This window comes from Ambystoma mexicanum, chromosome 5p (genome assembly GCF_040938575.1).
Source record: "Ambystoma mexicanum isolate Mex_15411 chromosome 5p, UKY_AmexF1_1, whole genome shotgun sequence".
Classification (NCBI taxonomy): domain Eukaryota; kingdom Metazoa; phylum Chordata; class Amphibia; order Caudata; family Ambystomatidae; genus Ambystoma; species Ambystoma mexicanum.
Window position 1 is genome coordinate 419,866,009 of NC_090930.1, and position 20,540 is coordinate 419,886,548.

Here is a 20,540-nt window from a genome sequence, read left to right on the forward strand (position 1 = left end):
GGAATTTGGTCGAGCTGAGTGCCAATCGCATTCACGATCTATAGCTACGTTAAAGTCACCCCCACATACTAAGTACTGTTGGCTGTGGAGGGGACTGACTGGCCGCATTCGTCTTTTTCCAGCGCTGTAACTGTCTTGTTACTTTTGAGAGCGTTGCTCGCTCGTGAACGATTTACGCGGACTGGTGGAGGAAGTCTTTCTGGGACACACACGGACTGCCTGACCCACGCATTTCCTGCTGGAGGTGACTCTCCCCCCGCTCACCCTCCCCTTACTTGCCCGATGCTTAGGGGCTTGTGGGGTTTGTGCTTAGGGGCTTGTGGGGTTTGTGCTTGGGGGCTTGTGTTTGTGTGACAGCCTCTACCTATTCTAATGTGGTGTATCCCTGAACATATATAATTTTGTCCCCTTTAGGCTTCCTCCCTACTGGTGACTCCGCCCCCCTGTGCTGCACAACGCCCAGGAAGCCAGGATAAAGGCTTGGCCCCCCGCGCACCTGCGCCGCGCACCTAGCCAAGTACATGCTAAGTACTGTTGGCTGTTCGCGGTTCGCGGGGTGCGTTGGTGTGGGGACTTAGGCGCCAGTCTTCATCTTTTGGCTCCTGCTGCAACTACGCTGCCTTTTATTAAGGAGGGTCGTGGCCTTCCATAGAATTTTGGCCCTGTAGTGATCACTTTGTGCCTGTTTGGCCTCAGGTTTTGGCTGGAACTATGTGCTCTCTTTTGATTTGCAAAGGAGAGTCTAGTTAAGGGGGTTCTGGTTTTGCTTCTTTGGCCGCATAGTTGGTTTGGTTGCTGTGCAACGAGGGGAAATGGGACCCATCCTAAGAAGTGGGAAATCTGGTTCTGCCTCTAAAGAGACTGCCCAACATTCGTCCATTATTCTGGACAATGCACTGCTCCCTCTGTCGCCTCCCTTCAGTAATATGCCATTGCTTATGAGTGGCTCTCAGGAGGATCTGATAGAGGTGGCCTTGTGCGAGGGTAAAATTGAGTATGAAAATGAGGCCACGCTATGCTCGCCCAAGCCCCCATCTTTAACTGGAAAGTCTTCGGCCCTATTGCGGTCATCCTTCTCCTTACAGGAGGCGAATGATACCGTAGGGGAGGGGGGTTTTGGGTATTGTTCTGGTCAGACCGCAATTTGCTCTCACCCCCAAGCTCAGCAAAGGTCTTCCTGCAACTCTGATACTTCTATTTTGGCCCCTACTATTGCTAATGAATTGGGTCGAAGAATGCGGCTTTCGTTGGGCCCTTCGTCTCCAGCCGCTTTCTCCTTCCCATTTCGTGAACAAGTACACCTACACCAGCCTCTACTATATAGCTGTGAAAATGCGGGAGGTAACTCGAGTAAGCTGGTGGCGACGCCAGGCAGAGATATTGACGGAGGGGCCGCCTGCTGTCATGAGGACCACAAGGATGGGGTAGTTGTGCCTACGGGTCTCACTCAGCCAGTTGGTGGCAGCCCTTTCGATTCCGATTCAGAGGATTCTGATCCTGCTGCGCCAAAGGGTGAGGGCGGCCTAGCTTCAACCCCGGAGGAGTTGAGGTCATCCGCCCCTAATACTGACGCAGTTAATTTTCCCGTTATTTCAAGCCTACTTAACCTATTGGATAGAGGCCACGAACTCACGCATTATTCCATTAGGGAGATGCAGGGCTCACTTTCCATAATGAGAGATAAAATGGCAAAAATGGAGGGCTTTATCATGGCTGAAGAACGATCTAGATCATCTTATGTGGCCCAAGTTGAAGCACTTTTGGAAAGGATAGCAGCTTCCCATTTCCAGCCTCCAGTCGGGCTCACGACCTCCTCTCAAAGCACTCAAACAGACAGGGCCGTACTCGCGATAGAACCCCCTCAGAGATCTTACTCACAGGTGGTGAGTGGAGTGAAGGGGGTCAGAATGGAACAAGAGGGGATGGATGACATCAACCTAGTTGAGGCTTTGAAACTCCAACATGAGCGGCTGCTGCAGATGGAGCAGCTGGTCTATAAGCTCGTGGCCGCTCAGCGTATGCCAGACCCTAGAGAGGCTGAAGGAGAGGCTGTGTTGGCTGAAGATAGGCAAACTTCTCCGCCTGACAGCCCCTCCCCTCTGGTGGATTTGGTAAATGCTCAGTCTAGGCCTTCTGACATGGCCACTATACCGTCCTCGGAACCCGAGGACGAACCTGTTGAACTCGATGGTAGGAAATTTATCTCGCGGAAAGCTAGGAAATCTTTCCTTAGAGCTCAGAAGCGATTGAAACAGACCAAAGCGCGCCTCAAGAAAGTCGATATGGCTACCTCCAGCCCTGACAAGGTCTTGACGACGGAATTGAGACCATGTCTTAAAAATGGGACTTGCCATGATGACTTGGGAATGGCCTTATATGACCTGGACGATGAAAGTAGGCGGCATCTGCAGATTGCCGCCCTGAAGAGCGCTAATACGCAGATTATGCCCCTCCACCCGCTAAGGGCAGGCTCCGACAAATTACAACTTAAGATGCAATGCTTTTTCCCCAACACTGTCTCTAAAAAAGTGGCTGTTGGGTCGTCAGCTCTCAAGTTAGAAGCAACTATGCCACTCCAACAGGAGCCCCTGCCCATCCAGGAGATACCTACACCGGTTGAGCTGGATGCCCAGGGTTTATTGTGTCACGCAGATATACAGGAGGTACCTAATATAGACCCAAGCCGAACTGCTGGGCCAACCCCTATAGCCTTGGCCTCTATGTCTCCGGCGCGTGCTCGCTGTGCTGAGGTTGAGTCCCCTCCCTTAATTGTTCCGGGAGGGGCCGACCTGGAAGAGCCATCCTTTGTGAATACGCCAAAGGAGATGAGACTAATAGTAGGCTGGTCCAGTAATCCAGAGATAAATGGGCAGGCACGTATAAATAGATCCTTCTTAATGAACTTGTTTTTTCAAATACCAGCACTAAGAAATCTTTCATCCAAAGACCTGGACTGGGTCAAATTAGCAACCCATAATAACAACAGAGTGCTCTGTAGAGTGCAGTCGCAAATCATTACCAAAATGCTTTTCGAATTTGCTGAAGATTTTCATTCCATTGGTCTTAATCCTAGATTGTTCTATGACATGGAATTTGCATGGGCGTTTCTTGACTGGGTCCAACCCCCATCTCCAGTATGTCCTACTGTCTTGGCGAATGATTTCCCTGATTCACAAGTTAAGCATTTATCGTTGCAATTGGCGTCTCTCTCCCAAGCCTTAAGTGGTTTAGCCTGGCTAGAACCTTTGATAAAAGCATCTGCCGCTATCACCGAGCCTAAGCCAGGATCATAACTTTCAGTTTTGAATGTGGCCTCTTGGAATTGTTGTGGGTTGGGCAATCTTACTGCATGGTATAAACAAGTTGTGCCCGACATGAAGCCTGACATTTTATTCCTCCAAGAGACTATGGCATTAAAGCCCTTTAGCATAGATGGTTTCTCTTGTTTCTCCAAGGAGGCTGAAAGGGTTACCACAGGTCGCCCCTCAGGAGGTATAGCTATTCTTATAAATAACAGATTGAAAGTCATAGCTTCTATAGTGGATTCATCGGCCTCTTGCGTGCTAGTAAAATTGACGCTTAAGGGCTCTAATGATTTGAACTTGCTTCTTTTATCCATATATTGGAATCCCAAAGCTGTCTCATTAGATAGAATCCGTTCCAGATCCTCCAGAAACCTATCTATTGCAGCTAGGGAATGGCCAGACTATGAAATTGTGATTGGAGGCGACTTGAATTGCTATCTATATTTAAAGAGTACTACACGTTCCTTTTCTAGTAGTTCAGCCTATACGCAACAGGCCAAGGATAGAGGCCAGAAAGTATTATCGCTCTTCCACTCATGGGGGCTTTATCCTATTCAATTGGCTTCCCATTCTACTCAGTTTTCTTGGCAGCGAGGTCTTTCTACCTCACTTATAGATTATTTATTCGCCTCTAAAGTATGTTCTGGGCTTCTTGAACCAATACAGATATTGGATCTGCATATGAGTGATCATCATATGCTATATTCTCGCCTGCACATGGGAGGGGAATGTTATGTAGCTTCTGCCCCTGCAGCCCTAGTGTCATGTGACAGAAACACTATATCGGTAAATTGGAACCCTGCCAGTTGCAGAAAGTTGTCATTTCTGGTTAATAGGGACATTTTAGTGAATTGGGATGCTAAGGCTTCCTCAGCTAATGTGACCAAAATTAACGCAATTAATGCTAAAATGATTCATATGCATTTGGTAGATGTTGCGAAAGCTCCCTTGAGAAAGTCCATTATTGAGGCTCCCCAAGTCAATGAAATCCAGGTCACATGTCTAAAAAAGCAAAGAAATTGCGATCTCCGCATACTAAGGAAGCGCATTATATGTCAGTATGCGTACAATCGCCAAAAGAACATGATTGAGGCGCGTTACAAGCAACAGTTATCCCTGTTGCGTCGGGCAGCCCATATTCTAGCCAACCAACATATGATTGCCTGCTGTGTAAAAAAAAAGCTCGGGACATATGGGCCATTTTAAGAAATCCCGCAGGAAAAGCTGATCTTCGCATGGTGGCGGTTATTTTAGGCCCAGAATGGGAGAGGTTCTTTAGTTTGAAATTCTCTCTACCGGATAGGCACATCGAATCAGAGTGCATTCCGGTGCATTTATCTCTTCCTTCGACATGTCCCTGGGAAGTAAAGGATATTATATGGGCAATTGAGCAACTGAATCCATCAAAAGCTGCCGGCCCTGATGGGCTGCCCCCATGTGTGTACAAATCCGATCCCCACTTTTGGGCTAGATATCTATTGTCATTCTATCAGTCGATTTATCATACCGGGATTATTCCGGCCTCATGGCTCATAGCCATCATCATCCCCATACACAAAAAGGGGGTGTTAAGCAATCCTGCGAACTTCAGACCTATTGCTCTGATCGACACAGCGGCGAAAATCTTTACACGACTACTTCTGGTTGACTTAGAAGATCATATAAGAAACCTTAAAATTTTGTCTAAAGCTCAGGTAGGCTTTCGTAGGGCAATGGGTGCCCAATTAAATGCCTCAATCTTAGCACATTTAAGGAGAGCTGCGCACGGAGAATCAAAGGGCACCATTTATATGACTGCCATGGACCTCACATGCGCTTTTGACAATGTCCTTCGAGCTCGCCTTTGGCGTAAGATGTTGGCCTATGGCATTCCATCTACCTTGGTGGCCCTAATCGCTGCCCTTCATACAAACACCTCATGTCAGATTCGGATTAATGCTAAGGGGCTACTCTCTGCCAACATTTCTACGAGAATAGGGGTCAAACAGGGATGTAATTTGGCCGCAGTTCTGTTTAACCTATATCTCGCAGACATTGAGAACCTATGGAAAGAGATCAATTCATTTCCCGTAGTACTGGGTACCATGCGTTTGCATTGGTTAGCTTTTGCTGATGATATTATTTTATTTGATAGAGTGCCTTTTGGCCTGCAGAATAAATTAAACGCATTCTATGATTATTGTCAGCAGAATAACATGACAGTTAACCCGGCGAAATCTCACATTATGATCTTCACGGCTAAAAAAAAACTGCCTCGATTTACATTCACTATCAATCAGGAGCCCATTGCTAGGAAGGACGCGATCATCTACCTGGGCTATCATTTGTATAATGGGACCTCTATTGAGGGATGGCGGAACTTGCTGAAAGCGAAGCTCGGCCCGCTATTGGGACAAATGAGAATAATTTACGCCAAATACTGCAGCTTTTCTCTTTTGCCCCTCATTCAATTTTACACGATGAAAATAGAGCCCATCTTGCTTTATACTCTCGATATATGCCTGCTGAAGTTGGGGCCCTTGTTAAATCAGATCCAAGGCCATCTCTGGAAGAACATTTTAGGGCTACCTAGTTATTTACCAAATCCCATCATATTACACGAGTTGGGACTCTACTCTTTAGCTGACAAATATCTTTGGAGGAAGGTAAATGCCTTTTGTAAAGTTTTAGTGCCTCCCCCAAATTCACTCTATGAGGAGTTTCAGATAATGTTGGAAAAACATTGCCCGGCTTCGGTTCAGGAAGCAAAGGAAGAAATAATGGAGACTCTGGTTTCACTTAATATGACTGTGACAGATTTAATTAAAACCCCAGGTAAAGTTAAAACTCGCTTCTTTTGTAACTCTTGGGCTCTAAATTCTGACAAGGTCGGGGGCTACTCCTCCTTTGCGACCTATGCGAGGTTTAGACATGCTGTTATTCCAAGGTTGCCCTATATCCTATGCTTTCCTGAAAAAAGGGCCAGACAGACTTATATGCGTTTCCGTTTAGATCTCATCCACATGGGAGCGCGTATTCGGTCTTGGGCCGGGTATGGGGAGTTGGCAAGGGGGTATGGATGTCGATTTTGCCTGAACAGGTCTGAAAATGAAACGCTTGAACATCTATTTATCTACTGTAAATTTTTTGCGAAGCAAAGATTGTGCTGCTTGGCTTCTCTGTTTTTTTCTTATTCGAGCTTTGAAGCCAATTTAGTATGGATAAAATGCATGCAGGGCTCTTCGAATGCCACTATATTAGCAACTGTTAGACTGGTTACATTGATCGAAGAACAGCTGTTGACGATGAATCATGCAAGTTTTAACAGCATTAGTTTGGCTCACTTGCACAGGCAAGAAAACGTTAGGCCAGTATAAGTAGTTTGTATCTGAACTTACTGCTGTATTTGCCTCTGTTTTGTTGTGCTAATGAATTTCGACTGATTGTTTGTTGCGCCTTCCTTCTGTCCCTCTGCTCCTGTGTCCTATATTCTGTAAGGGGGTCTTTGGGTGGTGGTCGGCCTGTTATGAGGCACACGTTTACAGTATATTGCAGAGGTCTCATGTCCGCAAACACTTTGTCTTGTATACTTGAAGGGTCTTATCACAACGTTTTTTTTAGAGGAAATGATATTCCGTTGTATTTGTTTCATGTACATAATAGTTTTTTTTTCAATGTATTTTAATGTATTTTTATGTTTATAAATTTTGTAAAGGTGTAAAGTAAATTTACTACCGAAACAATAAAGGAAAAAAAAAAAAAAAAAAAAGTCACCCCCACAAATTAGTGAACCCTCCCTCCATTCCTCAATGAAATCGAACAAGGGGTCAGTGAAGCTCGATTGCCCCTGGTTGGGGGCGTAGATTGCGCACAGTGTGATGGTACGTGTTCTCAGTGTCCCCTTGAGAGCGACGTATCTCCTGTGCGTGTCTCTGTGTATATGAAGAACCTGCATTCCCAGGGACCTACGCAGCAAAATTCCCACGCCCCCCTTCTTCTCCGGTCCAGATGCCCAGAATGCTTCCCCTATGTCTCTCCCTAGGATCTTTCTTTCTCCACCCTTGATGTATTTTGTTTACTGTATGAAGAGAACATCTAGTTTGGATTGCGCAAACTGTCTCGCTAGCATTGATCTCTTTTGCGGGGAATTTAAGCCCTTGACATTGAGGGAGCCGAACACTATGCCCTGTAAGTTAGCCATATTCTAGGGTTTGGATAGCATTTTTTGTATTGTGGCTTGCTTGACCCCTTTGTTCCATATTAGAATTAGTGAAAAACTGCCTTGTGTTGTGGTACTTTTGAGTTGGGTCTTTGTGCTTCACGAGCTTGCTTTGTCGAGTGGCTAATTGAATCCCCCACGTCCCCTCTGCCCCTTCCCTAGTGTGGAATGCTATACGGGACATCCTCACCACATGGAAAGGGAAAAGAGTAAAGAAAAAAGAAAGGAGACGCCCTCGTCCAAAGAGGGCCACTTTAGGAGAACCCCTCTTCAAGCCCTAGTTGTAACTTTGTTCTTTGTGCAGGGACGGAATGCATAGGAAACCGTAATGGTGGACAAAGACCTAGAGTGTCTCCAAGCCCCTAACCCCATCTAGGCAAACAAACTTTAAAGAGAAAAAACTTCAATGGAGCTCCATGGCGACCATTTCGGCCAGAGTTAGAGCACCTAAATAGTGTACAGATACAAGGTGCAGTGTAGGCAGTTCAAGGAGTGTTCAAACGTTTAAATTTCCATTTCTGTTGCGCACAGCCTCTTCTCGAGGGCTTTTCAGTTGGATCTCGGCGCGGGCCCTTTGGTTCTCTTCGGCCCTCTGCGTCCGAGTCTCTTGCTGGACCTTGTAGGTGGCGACGAGCTCGTTCCGCCTCTTCCACCGAGGTAAGCCTGTATTCTTCGTTGTTGAACTCGAATGTGAGGGGAAAATGGGTGGCCCCATCGGTACTTCACGCCTTTCTCTCGGAGCCAGGTCGTGAGGGGACGACACCCTCTTCTTTTTGCGAGGGTCATCGCTGAGAGGTCCTGGTATATCTTGACTGTTGAGCCACGGAAATTGATCGTGTCCTTTATTCTTGCTTTTTGTAGAATGTCCTGCCTTTGCGTGTAGTAATGACATTTGATTAGGACCGATCGAGGGCCTCTCGCTGAGCCCCCTGCCCTGTGCACCCTGTCGAACTCGAGGGTCGGGGGGACGGTTTCATCATAGAGAGACAAGATTAGGGATTTCACCGTGCTCTCCAGGCTTGACTGTGTCTCTCCTCGCTCTTCTTCCAGACCGATTATGCGGATGTTGGAGCGTCGCTCCCGATTTTCAAGGTCGTCCACTTTTGATTCCATGTCCCTTTCCTTCTGCTCGAGGTCTAGGAGTCTAGCCTCGTATTGCATGGTGGCGATGTCTCCTGATTGTTGGTTATTTTCAACCGCTTCCAGGCGGTCCTCGACTTTGGCCACTTTCGTTTGTAGGTCTGATACTATTTCAGTTAGGTTATTTTTCATTGATCTAATCTCCCCAAGCAGCAGACGGATGTCCGACTTTGTTGCGCTGTCGCCGTCATTGCCTGGAATGTCTGACGTGCTTTGGGCTTCTTCCGCTTCCATGGTTGCGTTGTTACGTCTAAACTTTCTCAGGGTTGCCAAGGTTTGTGGATCCAGCTTTGTTACCTATGGAGGCTCCAGGCTATTGTTGCAGTGGGCAAGGACTGCCGTGCCGGGGTGTGCTTTTACCCACGATTGTGTTTCTGTGGTTGGTTGGTTGGTTGGATCTTCGAGTGGAGACTCTCTCAGCTCCGTGGTGGGCTGCCCCGGACTTCGTAGCACGTTGCCAGCGTTTTTGCCCTAAGTAGCTCCGGTGCGGACTCAGTATCGCCCCCACCCCTCAAAGCACTGCTCAAGTGCGTGGAGGGCCCTTGATGGTCCTTAGGTTGGCTGCGAGGCTCCGCTAGTGGTGACGAGCTACCACAGGGTTTGGTACTCGTGGGGGTCCGTGGTGTGGGAGCGGCGGGTCGGAGCTGTTGGGGTAGGCTCTGTGGTCACTCTGTGTTTGGGATTGCGAGAATGGCCGCTCTGCTCTCTTGTTGCTTGGTGAGGAGGGGGGAGCCTCGGTTGGGCGAAGGAAACACGGGCCTCCTTCCGCGGGCGGCTTGGTGTCCGTGGCCGACTGCCGTGTACGGCCCCCTAGGAGAAGGGTGGGGAGAACGTCCAGCGGCTGTATGCCTGGGCCCGCGAGGGTTGCTGGGTGGAGGTGCGGCGTGGCCCGAGTGTGCTCGCGTGTGTTGAGGTGAGGCGTGGGTAGAGGGATAGGACCCTCGCTTGCGGTTCGCGCCGTAGAGTGTGACTGCCGGGTCCTAGGAGTTGGCCCCGATGGAGAGGGGGGGGCTGGCACCGAAGCGGAGAGGTCCGCTTGGGGCACTGCTTACCCGCACCGGGCCGCTCACTCCGGTTGCCGCCTGCCTGGCCGGTCGCCCGACCTCCTCCGGCAGGCCGGGGGCTGCGGACCGCTGTGGCTGTTCTCGAGCTGCCGCACCTCGTTGTAGGGCTAGAGTTCTCCCGTTCGCTGGGCACAGGATGCTGTTGGCGGGCTGTTCCAATCCTTGTCAAGTTTCTTCTTACGCGCGCGGCGCGTATCTCAGATGACGGCGGCCATTTTTTCCTCCCCTCTCCTCGCTTTTCTGAGTACGGGCCTTCTGTGCTGCCCGGGGGCTCCCGATCGGAGGCTGATTTCTGCCTTTCCTCGCAGCCTCGTCACCTGGGTTATGGCTGGGTGGGTGCCAGGACGCCTTATCTGCTTCGTCTGCTGGTTTTTCTGAGCTTTAGTTTCCCCTGCACTGCTCGAAAAGGTGATTTTATCGGGCTTGAAGAGGGAGACGGTGGCTCAAGCGACCATCGCGTCTGCGCCCCCTGGTGGTCTCCCAAATATTACTTCTTTATTTGTAGAACAGAGAACAACTGGTTTAATTTATGTTGAGGATCTATAATAGACACACTACAAGTACATTTAGCGCAACACCATACTTTCAATATTGCTAGCAAGTTCTCAAAAAGGATAAACTTCAAATAAAAACATTTGAAAATTAATTGCTGCAGAACATAAAAAGGTATAGCTGTTTCTGCCTACATGTCATTGGCTTACTTCAGAATCTGTAATAGATACACGTATTCCCCTCCTTGTAAAACTGGGGGCAGGATGGTACACTGCAATCATCTAGCTCACCCCACCCCCAATTATTTTACAATTGGGGAGGATGTCAAAGCAAAGGATGCTGCAGAGTTTAAAACAAGGCAGTCACAGAAAAGTACAGCAGTTTACACTTTTGTCATTATCTCAAATGGCTGAGCAGGAAATTAAACTGACGATCCTAGCAGTACCTGTAAGGTGCATAACAATGGTTTGTTTGAAATCAGATGGTGACTTCACTTTTAAGGTTTTTAGTGTTATCAAATAAATTGAGGACAAACCACTTAAGATTCTACTTCCATTAGGGATGGAAGAACAACAGTTGAAACCAAAGAAGAATCAAGTATGCAACAGCTCCCTGTTACTGTATTGCATACACAAAGACGATTAAAACCCAATGGCATGGGATATGACATGCACACCGTTAAAGGTATATCAGTGACAGAGAAAGCAGAGGCATTGACAATCAGAATTAAAATGGACAAGACATAGGGCCGTTCATCAGGATATAATTTCCATTATGTGTACAATCCCATATTACATTGCGAGCCAACATTTTAACATAATCACAAATAATGAGTTCAGTTCACTATTCAGTTCTACAAAAAGAAACCGTAACTCCATGAAAAACACACATCTTTAGAAAGGTAGAACTCATTTATGCTTACCTGTTTTGTTCTACGCTGAGACTCGGGTGACAAATTGTTGTATGTGTAATGAGCTTGTGTTATACCACAGAACAGGACTGCGACCACACCTATCAATAAAAGACAGCATTCATTAACATTGAAATTTGATATGTAAAAAAATATGAGCCACAACCATTCACAAAGCAATTAAGATTTGGTGCTTGTGTGACGCATAATACAGGCATTTGCCATCATATGGCCAGAAACTAGACCATACTTGCCAGCTGTTGTAATCCTGTACCCAGGGGAACAATATCATTTGGTCAGTATTTGCACTGATTCTTTTATTTGTAGTTTTATGAAGGGCAGACAATAACCATGCGGTATCAGAGAGCCATACAATTTAAAAGTCATCAAACTATCACAAAAAGAATGATACATTTTCAAAAGAATTGTATAAAAACACAAAACAGTGTTCATTTTCATTCCTTCAACCTTCACAATTTCACATGCCACAATATTTCCTAAAAAGGAACATTTTAATATTGTACCAAGTAGTTTTGGAATACAATTTCAACATTTTGTATTTGAACTAGAAAGAGACAGGTTACATATTTTCTATTAATATCTTTGCTCTGTCATACAGACATACTGTAGGGGCAAGATGAACAGCTTTATAGGCCAAGCAAGCAGCTTGAAATAAGTAGGTTGGTCTAGAAGGGAAGTCAATTTAGTTATCTGACAACGGGGGCGATGTTGTCCGATCTCCTGTCTGTTGATTTTAGTATAGCCACAGCATGGAGAGTAGCTTGCAATGCTGGAAGCTGTGATGTGGAAAGTCCCAGCAATAGACCATTCCTAGAGGCAACCTTGGAGAGAACCAAAGACTGCAGAAGGTGCTTGTAGTAATGCTTGTATGTTTGCTGATAGAGTTAAATCCAGGGTAAACTATAGAGATTTCAGCATCCGCAGAAAGTTCCTTTAACTATAATTGAACAGGCATAGTGCAGATTTTGCCCGTTAGAATATATTCTTTGCCCGCCGATTTCAATGCAAGATAGGTTTGGGCCATGAAGCATCAATGCAACCAAGAACTGGTCTTAAAAGCCTGGCATTCGCTATAGAGGAGACCTGCACATCATCTGCATAGTGGCTTGCAGGCGTACCTAGATGGCCAATGAGCTCTTCAGGTAGTTCTATATAGAGATTGCAAAACAGAGGTGATGGAATAAGTCATATGGCGTATCTACAAATATCAAAGAGAATTCCCTGTTTTCACCTTGCTTCCTCTTAGCCGCCTCTTTACATTTTAAAAATGTCCCAAGATCGAGGCAGGTTATTTTTTACACATTATGATTTTGCCTGAATGATCAGCTTTTTGTTTTCAAAACTCCAATTGACATGCATTGATTTTACACAAAAACATACACTCTTCTAAACGAGAATATAAAAGTCAATAGCAAATTATACAATTACTCCATCTTAATGGGTGGATCACAAATTGGATAGGCAAAACTCAAGGCTGATGGCTGATGGCTGAAAAGGTTTGAATTCATCTCATCGGCTTGCACTGCTCTGGGGAACCCTCCATACCATTGTTTTTCATCCTGCCACGCCATTAGAGAAGGGGAAAGACCACATGAAATTGGGTTTGGCCCACCTCAAAATGGGCATCACTTCCCTTCCGCAAAAAAACAGGCAACCATACACATGGTTCAGACAGTAAAGTATAGTTGGGACAGTAGGCATAGCAGGCTCCAACATCGGGTCATCCGTCCATTATTTCTCAATGTTGCATCACAAATTGGATGCACATCTTCTGCAATTGGCAAGCCTAAGATATTGGCAAGATTATGGGTTGTTAAAAAACAGATGCAAAAGACTAATATATGGGAGGCATTTCTATCATATACCCGGTATTGCTATCATATACATAGGTACTTGCATCACTGCCAGGTCTGGTCACCAAACGACCAGGTACTCGCAGCTATTACTATCCAAACACTCGTTCTCCCACCACCGGCAGATTTTGCCATCAAATCACAAACTCACATCATTGCATCTATTGCCACCGGAACCCATTTACTCAGAACAATGCCATCTTTTTCCCAGAAAATGGTATAAAATGCCCAACCTCTTATCCCACTTCCAAGAAGTGCCTTCCAATTCTCTCGTACTCAACACTGTACTGACAATCTACAGAAAATGTATCCTCTTTTTCTAAAGGTCTGCCTCTCCATATCCATACACATAACTTTCCAACTGTACATAACATTGCATCTTTCTAATTGTATACATATTATATCAATTACTCTAGCCTTTTACTCTACAGCACATCGTTGCTTTCCAGATAGGCCCACAACATACAAAACTCAATACATACAGACATACATACATAAATAAATGCTAGGGACTTCAAATAAAAATATCCGCAGGTATGGCTGTGCATGGGAGGACAGCGCAGCACATCTGCTCTGTCTCCCAAGTAGGTTGTCTCCCCATTTCAAGGCAGTGAAGCCCACTAGGGTGCCTGCACATGAGAGAACAGTGATGCTACACTCTTTCTGCGCACCTGCACTCCAGAAGAGGTGAGCACAGGACAGGACTTACTCTGTAAAGCAGGCAGGTTAGGTGGAGACACGAAGAGCCAAGTAGATGCATTGACATTACGAAATGAGCTGGGATGTCATGCACACATCCTACTGCTTTCAGCAGGAGAGGAGCATAATGTCAATGCTCTCCTCCTGTCTGTGTCTGTCACAGACTCTGGGAAGCTAGTAGGGCAGGCGGGGTAGCAGAAGCACTGGACAGGCCATGTAGGAAGATGGGTAAAGAGTAGAGATGTTGTTCCAATCTCCTGCTGCTTTCAGTGGGAGAGGAGCATACCATCCCTGCTCTTCCCACACTTCGCTCTGTGTGGAGCACTGTGTTTTCTGAGCTAAAGTACAGTTCTAACTACACAGTTCCAAAAGCCTACAGAACCATATTTTGAATCTTGTTGGGCTGTGCCAGAAAACAGACCAAAAATTGTTCCTAAATCTATTAACTTTCACTGTAACATGCTAGTATTCACAATGATCATTATGTAAGTGGACATACTACAAATACCAGAAAGTAAAATATTTTGAATAAAATAATATGTTGCCCCCAAGTGCCACACAGTCAAAACCAGTGTGAGTTAAGTGTGAGGTGACAAGGACACCACTAAAAACATCTATCCACAATGATGTTAGGTTACACATTCCCCCTCAAGACTACCCTATTGTGGTGTGTAACCAATGAAACTGGAATTTCTATGTGCCAAAAAGAAGACACCACTGATTCTATATGAAAATCACTGCTTTGGCTGAGGAACATTTTGGAATAATAATAATAATAAATTATAGTAATGTTAACATTATTTTGGCACCCTGTGTTTCCCTTTGATGCCATATACAAGGACTTTGAAGGGGATGCTGCCAGACATTACGTAATCTACATGTGGATAAACATTCAATCTATCTTATTGCAATAGGTGCTACCGGCTAATTATTTTGCACTTGGCCACTTGCCTGGCTTTTTGAGAGAAAACTCCCATTCCAAGTTCCTGAAGGGTTCCAGAATATCCATCTACTCGTCACGTTTCCAAGAAAGTGGTTAATTCAAGATATTGCCATGTTAAATCAGTACGAAGTACTAACGAAAATGGAAGATGTAGACTGACTTCCCAGAGTGATGGGGGGGTGGGTGAGGCCTCAAGGAACCCTGAAGTTTTTTTTTTGTTTTTTGGTGAGGCCTCAAGGAACCCTGAAGTTTTTTGTTCTGTTTTTTATTTGTGTAGGTAAACCTTTCGCAATTAGAACAAACTTCTTCATTTAGACAGATTACAATCATTTTATAAAGAAAAAAACAATATCATATAATGCACATAATCTAAAGGTTTCATTAAAATTCATATGTAAGATATAAACAAATATGGCAATCTAAATATATCAAAAAAATACTTCATTATATCAAACAATATTTTAGGCCTTAGAAGCTGTTCAAAATGTCATGCCCACAACTTTGGGCAAAGGTGACATTATCATAAAATTAGAAAGCCCAGAACACAAAATGTACCATGTTAAAATGTAAGTCTAAGTTTCAATGAAAATTGTGCTTTGAATAGACTTAATTCCAACCTTAAAAAATAGAACAATAAGGATTAAGGGATACTGTCAGGGAAAATGCTTTGTAAAAACCTACCGAGAGCTAGAATCAGAGAAACGTCATTGCTCAACATCTCCTGAATCCACGAGGGTATGCACTGGGCCGGGAAAGTGTTTAGTTCTCAATTATGCGGTCTTCCCCCAAAAAGATACAAGATGTTTTAATGTTTCAATTTCATGAATGTAGCTGCACAAACCGCAAGTTCCTTTGTCTCTGGGGATCCCCAATCTAGGCCCCAAACACTCTAAACATGGGCAGTTGATTACATTTGAGTCTCATACCCATTTCTCATTTTCTAGCAGGGAAACAGATAAATATATTTGGTAGACTCTGTCTTTTCCGAATAGCTTGCGAGCCATCCCAGTAAAGGGACGCAATTCTTATCACCTCTATCACTAGAGCCTTTGCTCCACCCCTTGCGGAGTGTCCTAGACCCCCCCTGTAGAGGGTGTGGTAGGAATATAGAGAGAAAAGTATACACTTGTCACTGTGCATCAGTAAGGAGAATAGGCAACCCCCGGTGGTGGACAGCATTCATCCGCACAGGAGTGGTTTGCTAAGGTCAAATATATTTTATTGAAGGTCCACTGCACATACCTTCCTGTAACCGTCAGTGTGTTTAATAAAGACATGCACCATAGATAACATATCAATACAAAGGTACATTCAAATAGATGCCCCACATATACGGCTCATATTCAAATGTTTGACCAGAATATCAGTAATGAACACTCAATGAATGCCCTTACACTCTAGTATAGTGTAAATCATTTCCTTGTGATAAATAAGTAACATAGAAACATTGCTACCATTATAGTCACTACACAACACACTTAATATGCAAAAAGGTTATTAATGAGTAAGCATCTATCATTGTCACTGCCTCTATATTTACTCAAAATTAATCATTTCAGAAGCATAAAAGCCACTTAATAGTAACTTGTCTTCCTTATCGGATCTCGCTAGGCAACCTCACAGAATCATCTGCTCTCTCAATACCTCTCCTTTTCCCCCAATATGATATCAAATATACTCACTACTCATTAAAAGATAGAAGGGAGATGAGAAGAGGGGGTAGGATACCCAGAAGCCTGCTGTCTTCACAATTCAGAAAAATGTAAACATTGAATCCAAAAACCACCTATGCGAATCACCATGGATAGCAAAAAGCATAAAAAATTGGATGAAAATTCTTTAAAAGGTTTCGTCTCAATTGCAATTGACCAAGGTGTCAGAAATTGTCAATTGTGAAAAGGCAGTGAGCTGTGTGTCCTAGGCAGCATACAGCCATTAAAAAAATAGTAGTTCTTCTTAAGAGTCATTTGGAGACTCGTATGCCAAAACATCCAATTCAGTGGCTTCAAAAACCAGACCACGAAAAAGGAGGGACTTCCCCCTCCCCTTTTCATAGGAAAGAGTGAAAGAGTGGATGTAATGCTTCTCACGGGTGGTCCTACCAGCCCTTGCTCATCTGCCTCCCATCTTCTTCCAGCTCATCAGAACAGCCTACTCCCTTCTCCCTGAAGCCAGCCCTTTTTATATAGTCTCCGCCCACTATCAGCAAGAGCGAGATGGTGCTTAGCTCACTTTCTACCCATCATTGTCAGGATGCACATCATCATGATCATGAACCCTTTGTCAGCGTTTGGTAAGAGCATGTCACGGTTTAGATCATGTTCCCATTATCAGTGTCAGCCAAGTACGCATTTACAGGAGCTTACGTCAAAAGCAAGGCCAACAGCAAATTGCTGAGACCTTTCACCCAGTCACGGGCTGCTCTCTAATTGCATTATGGCTATTTCTCTCGTGTCTGATTCTGGCGAAACTTTTGTAGTTCTGTGTGGTTTGTTAGTAATTGTCATTATCAGATAAAACCATTTACCTTTGTTTATGATAATATTCTCTGCACTTGGAGCGCTTCCCAGACTATCTGGGGTGCGTTCCAGAAACGTTGTTTACACAATCTGTTCACAGTGTTCTGTGAGGAGCCAGGAAGGAGACGCAGGCACAGAGGAGACACATTTTTGGTTATAAACATGTATTAAAGTAAGTGGGGTTGGAAAAGGCCTCCCAATCCCTATTCTAAGAGGAATTTCCCTACCTCCTACCAAACTGTCTGTCCAGTGTCAAGATGTCCATCCATCCTGTGTCTGTAATCCTATTTTGTTCCCCACACTCTAAATAAACTACAAGCATGTAAAGGATGTTTCTTGCCTTTTCCAAGTGCTCAAATGTTCAGATTCAATGCAAAATTACCAATTCAACAGAAAGGATTTTCTTATAAACAATGTTCTTTTCCCCAGGGATTAGCCCTCTTCCCTAGGCTTCTTAAATTAACTTTCAGTGGTTCAACACTTGTGGGGAATTGGCTCCCTTCCCCAAGCTTTCTCTTCCTTTATTACTTTACAGTTGTATTAGGGATATGAGAGAACTTCCCTCTTCTCTTTATAGTTTCCTTGCAGGTCTTTACAATGTCAATCTCTACCTGGGCATACTTCTGCCAGGTCACATTGCACACTTATTTCACCTTGTATACTCTCCCGCTAGGACTTGTTATTTAAATACTTTGTAGATAAACAGTTTGTTGCACAAATACTTGACTTCATCTGGCCTACTCTCTTGCCTGGACTCTTACTTTAATACTTTATCTTACAGGTATTCAACTTCACCTGGTATGCTATTTGTCCAGGGCCTTATTATACAAAACACGTTATTGCACACATCTTTATCTTCACCTGGTATATTCTTGTGCTAGGACTTTATTTCATAAACTGTTCATTACTCAGATACTTAACTGCACATGGTGTGTCTACTTTCCAGGACTTTGTCATAACCTTACATTGGTATAGTCGCTTGCCAAGTCTGTCATACGGGTTATTCTTCCCCCCCCCCCAATTACGGTTTAATAATCCATTAACAATTTGCATACCAAATCCTCTGGCATCTTTAATGATTTTGTTACTTTCTGCTTGAAGCGCTTTGATGAAGCATTTCCCTTTATTTAGCAATTCTGTAACCCAGCCTCCTCTTCTAGGTTCACCAGCTATTTCTGTTGTTGCTACACAGCAACCTTTGTTCGCAGACAACCTGGTAACCCTACTTTCTTCCCAGGGATTACCAGTTTTCTCTTGTGCCTCTTCGTTCCTCTCCGCCTGGCCGTACTGGTCTCATATCCGCCTCCTCCAGCGCAGTAGTCCAGTGGTGTCATTATTTGTGATGCACGGTCTCCACAGCTTTCGTTCTCTAAGCGGTGGACCTTCCACACCTTCACTTCTCCATTCTTTCGTCAGGTCTACCTCTCCGGCCGCTGCCACGGTACTCCTGCCTTTAACGCGGTGCTCAGCCATCTTGCGGTTCTCGAACTGATTCAGCGTCTGAAGCTTTCCTCTCCCCTGCCTACTGTCAGCTTTGACCAGCCTGTATTTAAACTTCCTGGTCTGCTTATTCATTTCTCAACAACTGGACTGCGGCGTATACTGCCCGGTCTTTGCCATCATCATTACTCTGTCACTCTTCTTCGTGTCAGTGATTTTACAATTAGTTTCTGAATGCCTTAGGGGAAGAGGATACGGAGCTTCCCGGGGAGTGATCTTCACTACTCCCTGCCTCTTCCTCATCCTCATCCCATCCGGCTATATGGTTTCACTAATGGTAGTTTGGGGTTAAAAACACACTAGCTTTATACAGAGGTGGGGGATAAGGGTGACAGTATGCCATTAAGGCATGAGGGACTGAAGCAACATACCTGAAAGGGAAAGGAGAGCGTGTGGTTTCCTCCAAGGAAGCTGAAAATGTTTCCCGTTTCCCCAACACATGTGGACATTTCGGAAGTATCACACACAGAAATAACTGAAGCATCTTCACCACTAATTGACGATTGTGCTTGTGATGCAGACTACACTCTTCCTAGTGTTGAGGACTTATCCATACTTATCCATCTCAATGGAATTGCAATCCACTGTACCTCTAGACGATTGGCTATTAAAGGAACCAAAATACATTGTATTCGACTGCTGCCTGATCGAGATCATGAAAATGGTTAAATGCAATCATAAATTGCGCCAGAGTATTTGTGGGGAGCCATTGGTGGAGTTTACTTGTTTAAAGGCACCAACATGCAGATCAAGGGTAACTGGGTACACCACCGTAACTCATTGTCATAGTTTGCCCAACCTATACTTGCAAAAGTGCCTGCTGGAAATGCAATTTGTTCACCTGCATTGTTGTTTTGTGGATCAACTTTCAGTACACTTTCAAACCCAATGCTACAAATATCAGAAGGATTTCTTGTTCCCCGCTATTAGCCAGGCATGGACACTCGAACAGTTGTCAATCGACAATGCTCTCGCTGGCAAAAGGATCTAGCTTGCTGGTGGACAGTGTGACAGATAAATAAAAGTGCGGCCAGCTGGTGGCAAGTGCAAGGTTAAGTGCAGACATCAGGGGTCAAGTGCTAGTAGGGGCTGTAGGGATACAGAAGCAGTCCCCGAGTGCAAAGGTAGCCATGGAGGGGCAGTACAGGTGTGCAAATTGCGAGGAGGGGACCTGGGCCAGAGATCAGAGGGTAGCCAGGTAACCAGTACAGTTTCAGAATCAGCCAGGAGATCAGCAGGGGATAGGAGGAGAGAAAGCAGAAGCAAAGAGGAAGGTCTTCAGGTGCTTCCGGAGATGGTTCTCCTCAAGTTTCAGAGAGGCTGTTCCAGAGGGAGTCCCCAGCAGATGAAAGATCTACCACCAACTCGCTGCTTGTATTAGCGACTGACCCTGATGGAGATGGAGGTGGATGAGAGAAGAGCACGAGAAGGAAGATATTTAGGAAGAGAGAATTGAAGGTATTGAGGCCCCAGAAGGCCTTATGGACAATGCAAAGGGTTTTGAACTTAATCTTCGCCGCCACTTGGAGCCAGTGCAGGGATTTCAGTCCTGGAGAGATACAATCCTTTGGCTTGAGGCCTGTTTTGGATGAGTTGCAGAGGGCAGAGAGTAGAGGCAGGTAGATTTAGAAAGATGCTGTTGCAGTAGTCCACCCTAGAGAAAACCAGAGCTCTGGAGAGAGTGAGCTTCTGGGGGAAGGAGTGGAAAGGAAGAATACCCCTCAGGAGGTGCAGCTGGTAGTGTGACTTCTTAGAGACGTCAGAGATGTGAGGAGAAAAGGAGAATGTGGAGTCAAAGATTACCCCGAGGTTTTTAGCCTCACAGGTGGGAGCCGGAAGAGGGCCAAGAGAGGCCGGCCAGAGAGTGACAGGAAAGGAGGGAGCGGGTGTACCGAT

The 20,540-nt window shown here is 45.1% G+C and overlaps 1 protein-coding gene across 1 annotated transcript in view; it reads right to left on the reverse strand.

Moving 5' to 3' along the window:
- SLC9A6 (solute carrier family 9 member A6) overlaps positions 1-20,540 on the reverse strand; it is a 906,904-nt gene that overhangs the window by 332,295 nt on the left and 554,069 nt on the right. Inside the window, exon 9 of the mRNA XM_069612818.1 lies at positions 11,122-11,210. Within this exon, the coding sequence (XP_069468919.1) occupies positions 11,122-11,210 (89 nt within the window). The remainder of the gene's footprint in view (positions 1-11,121; positions 11,211-20,540) is intronic.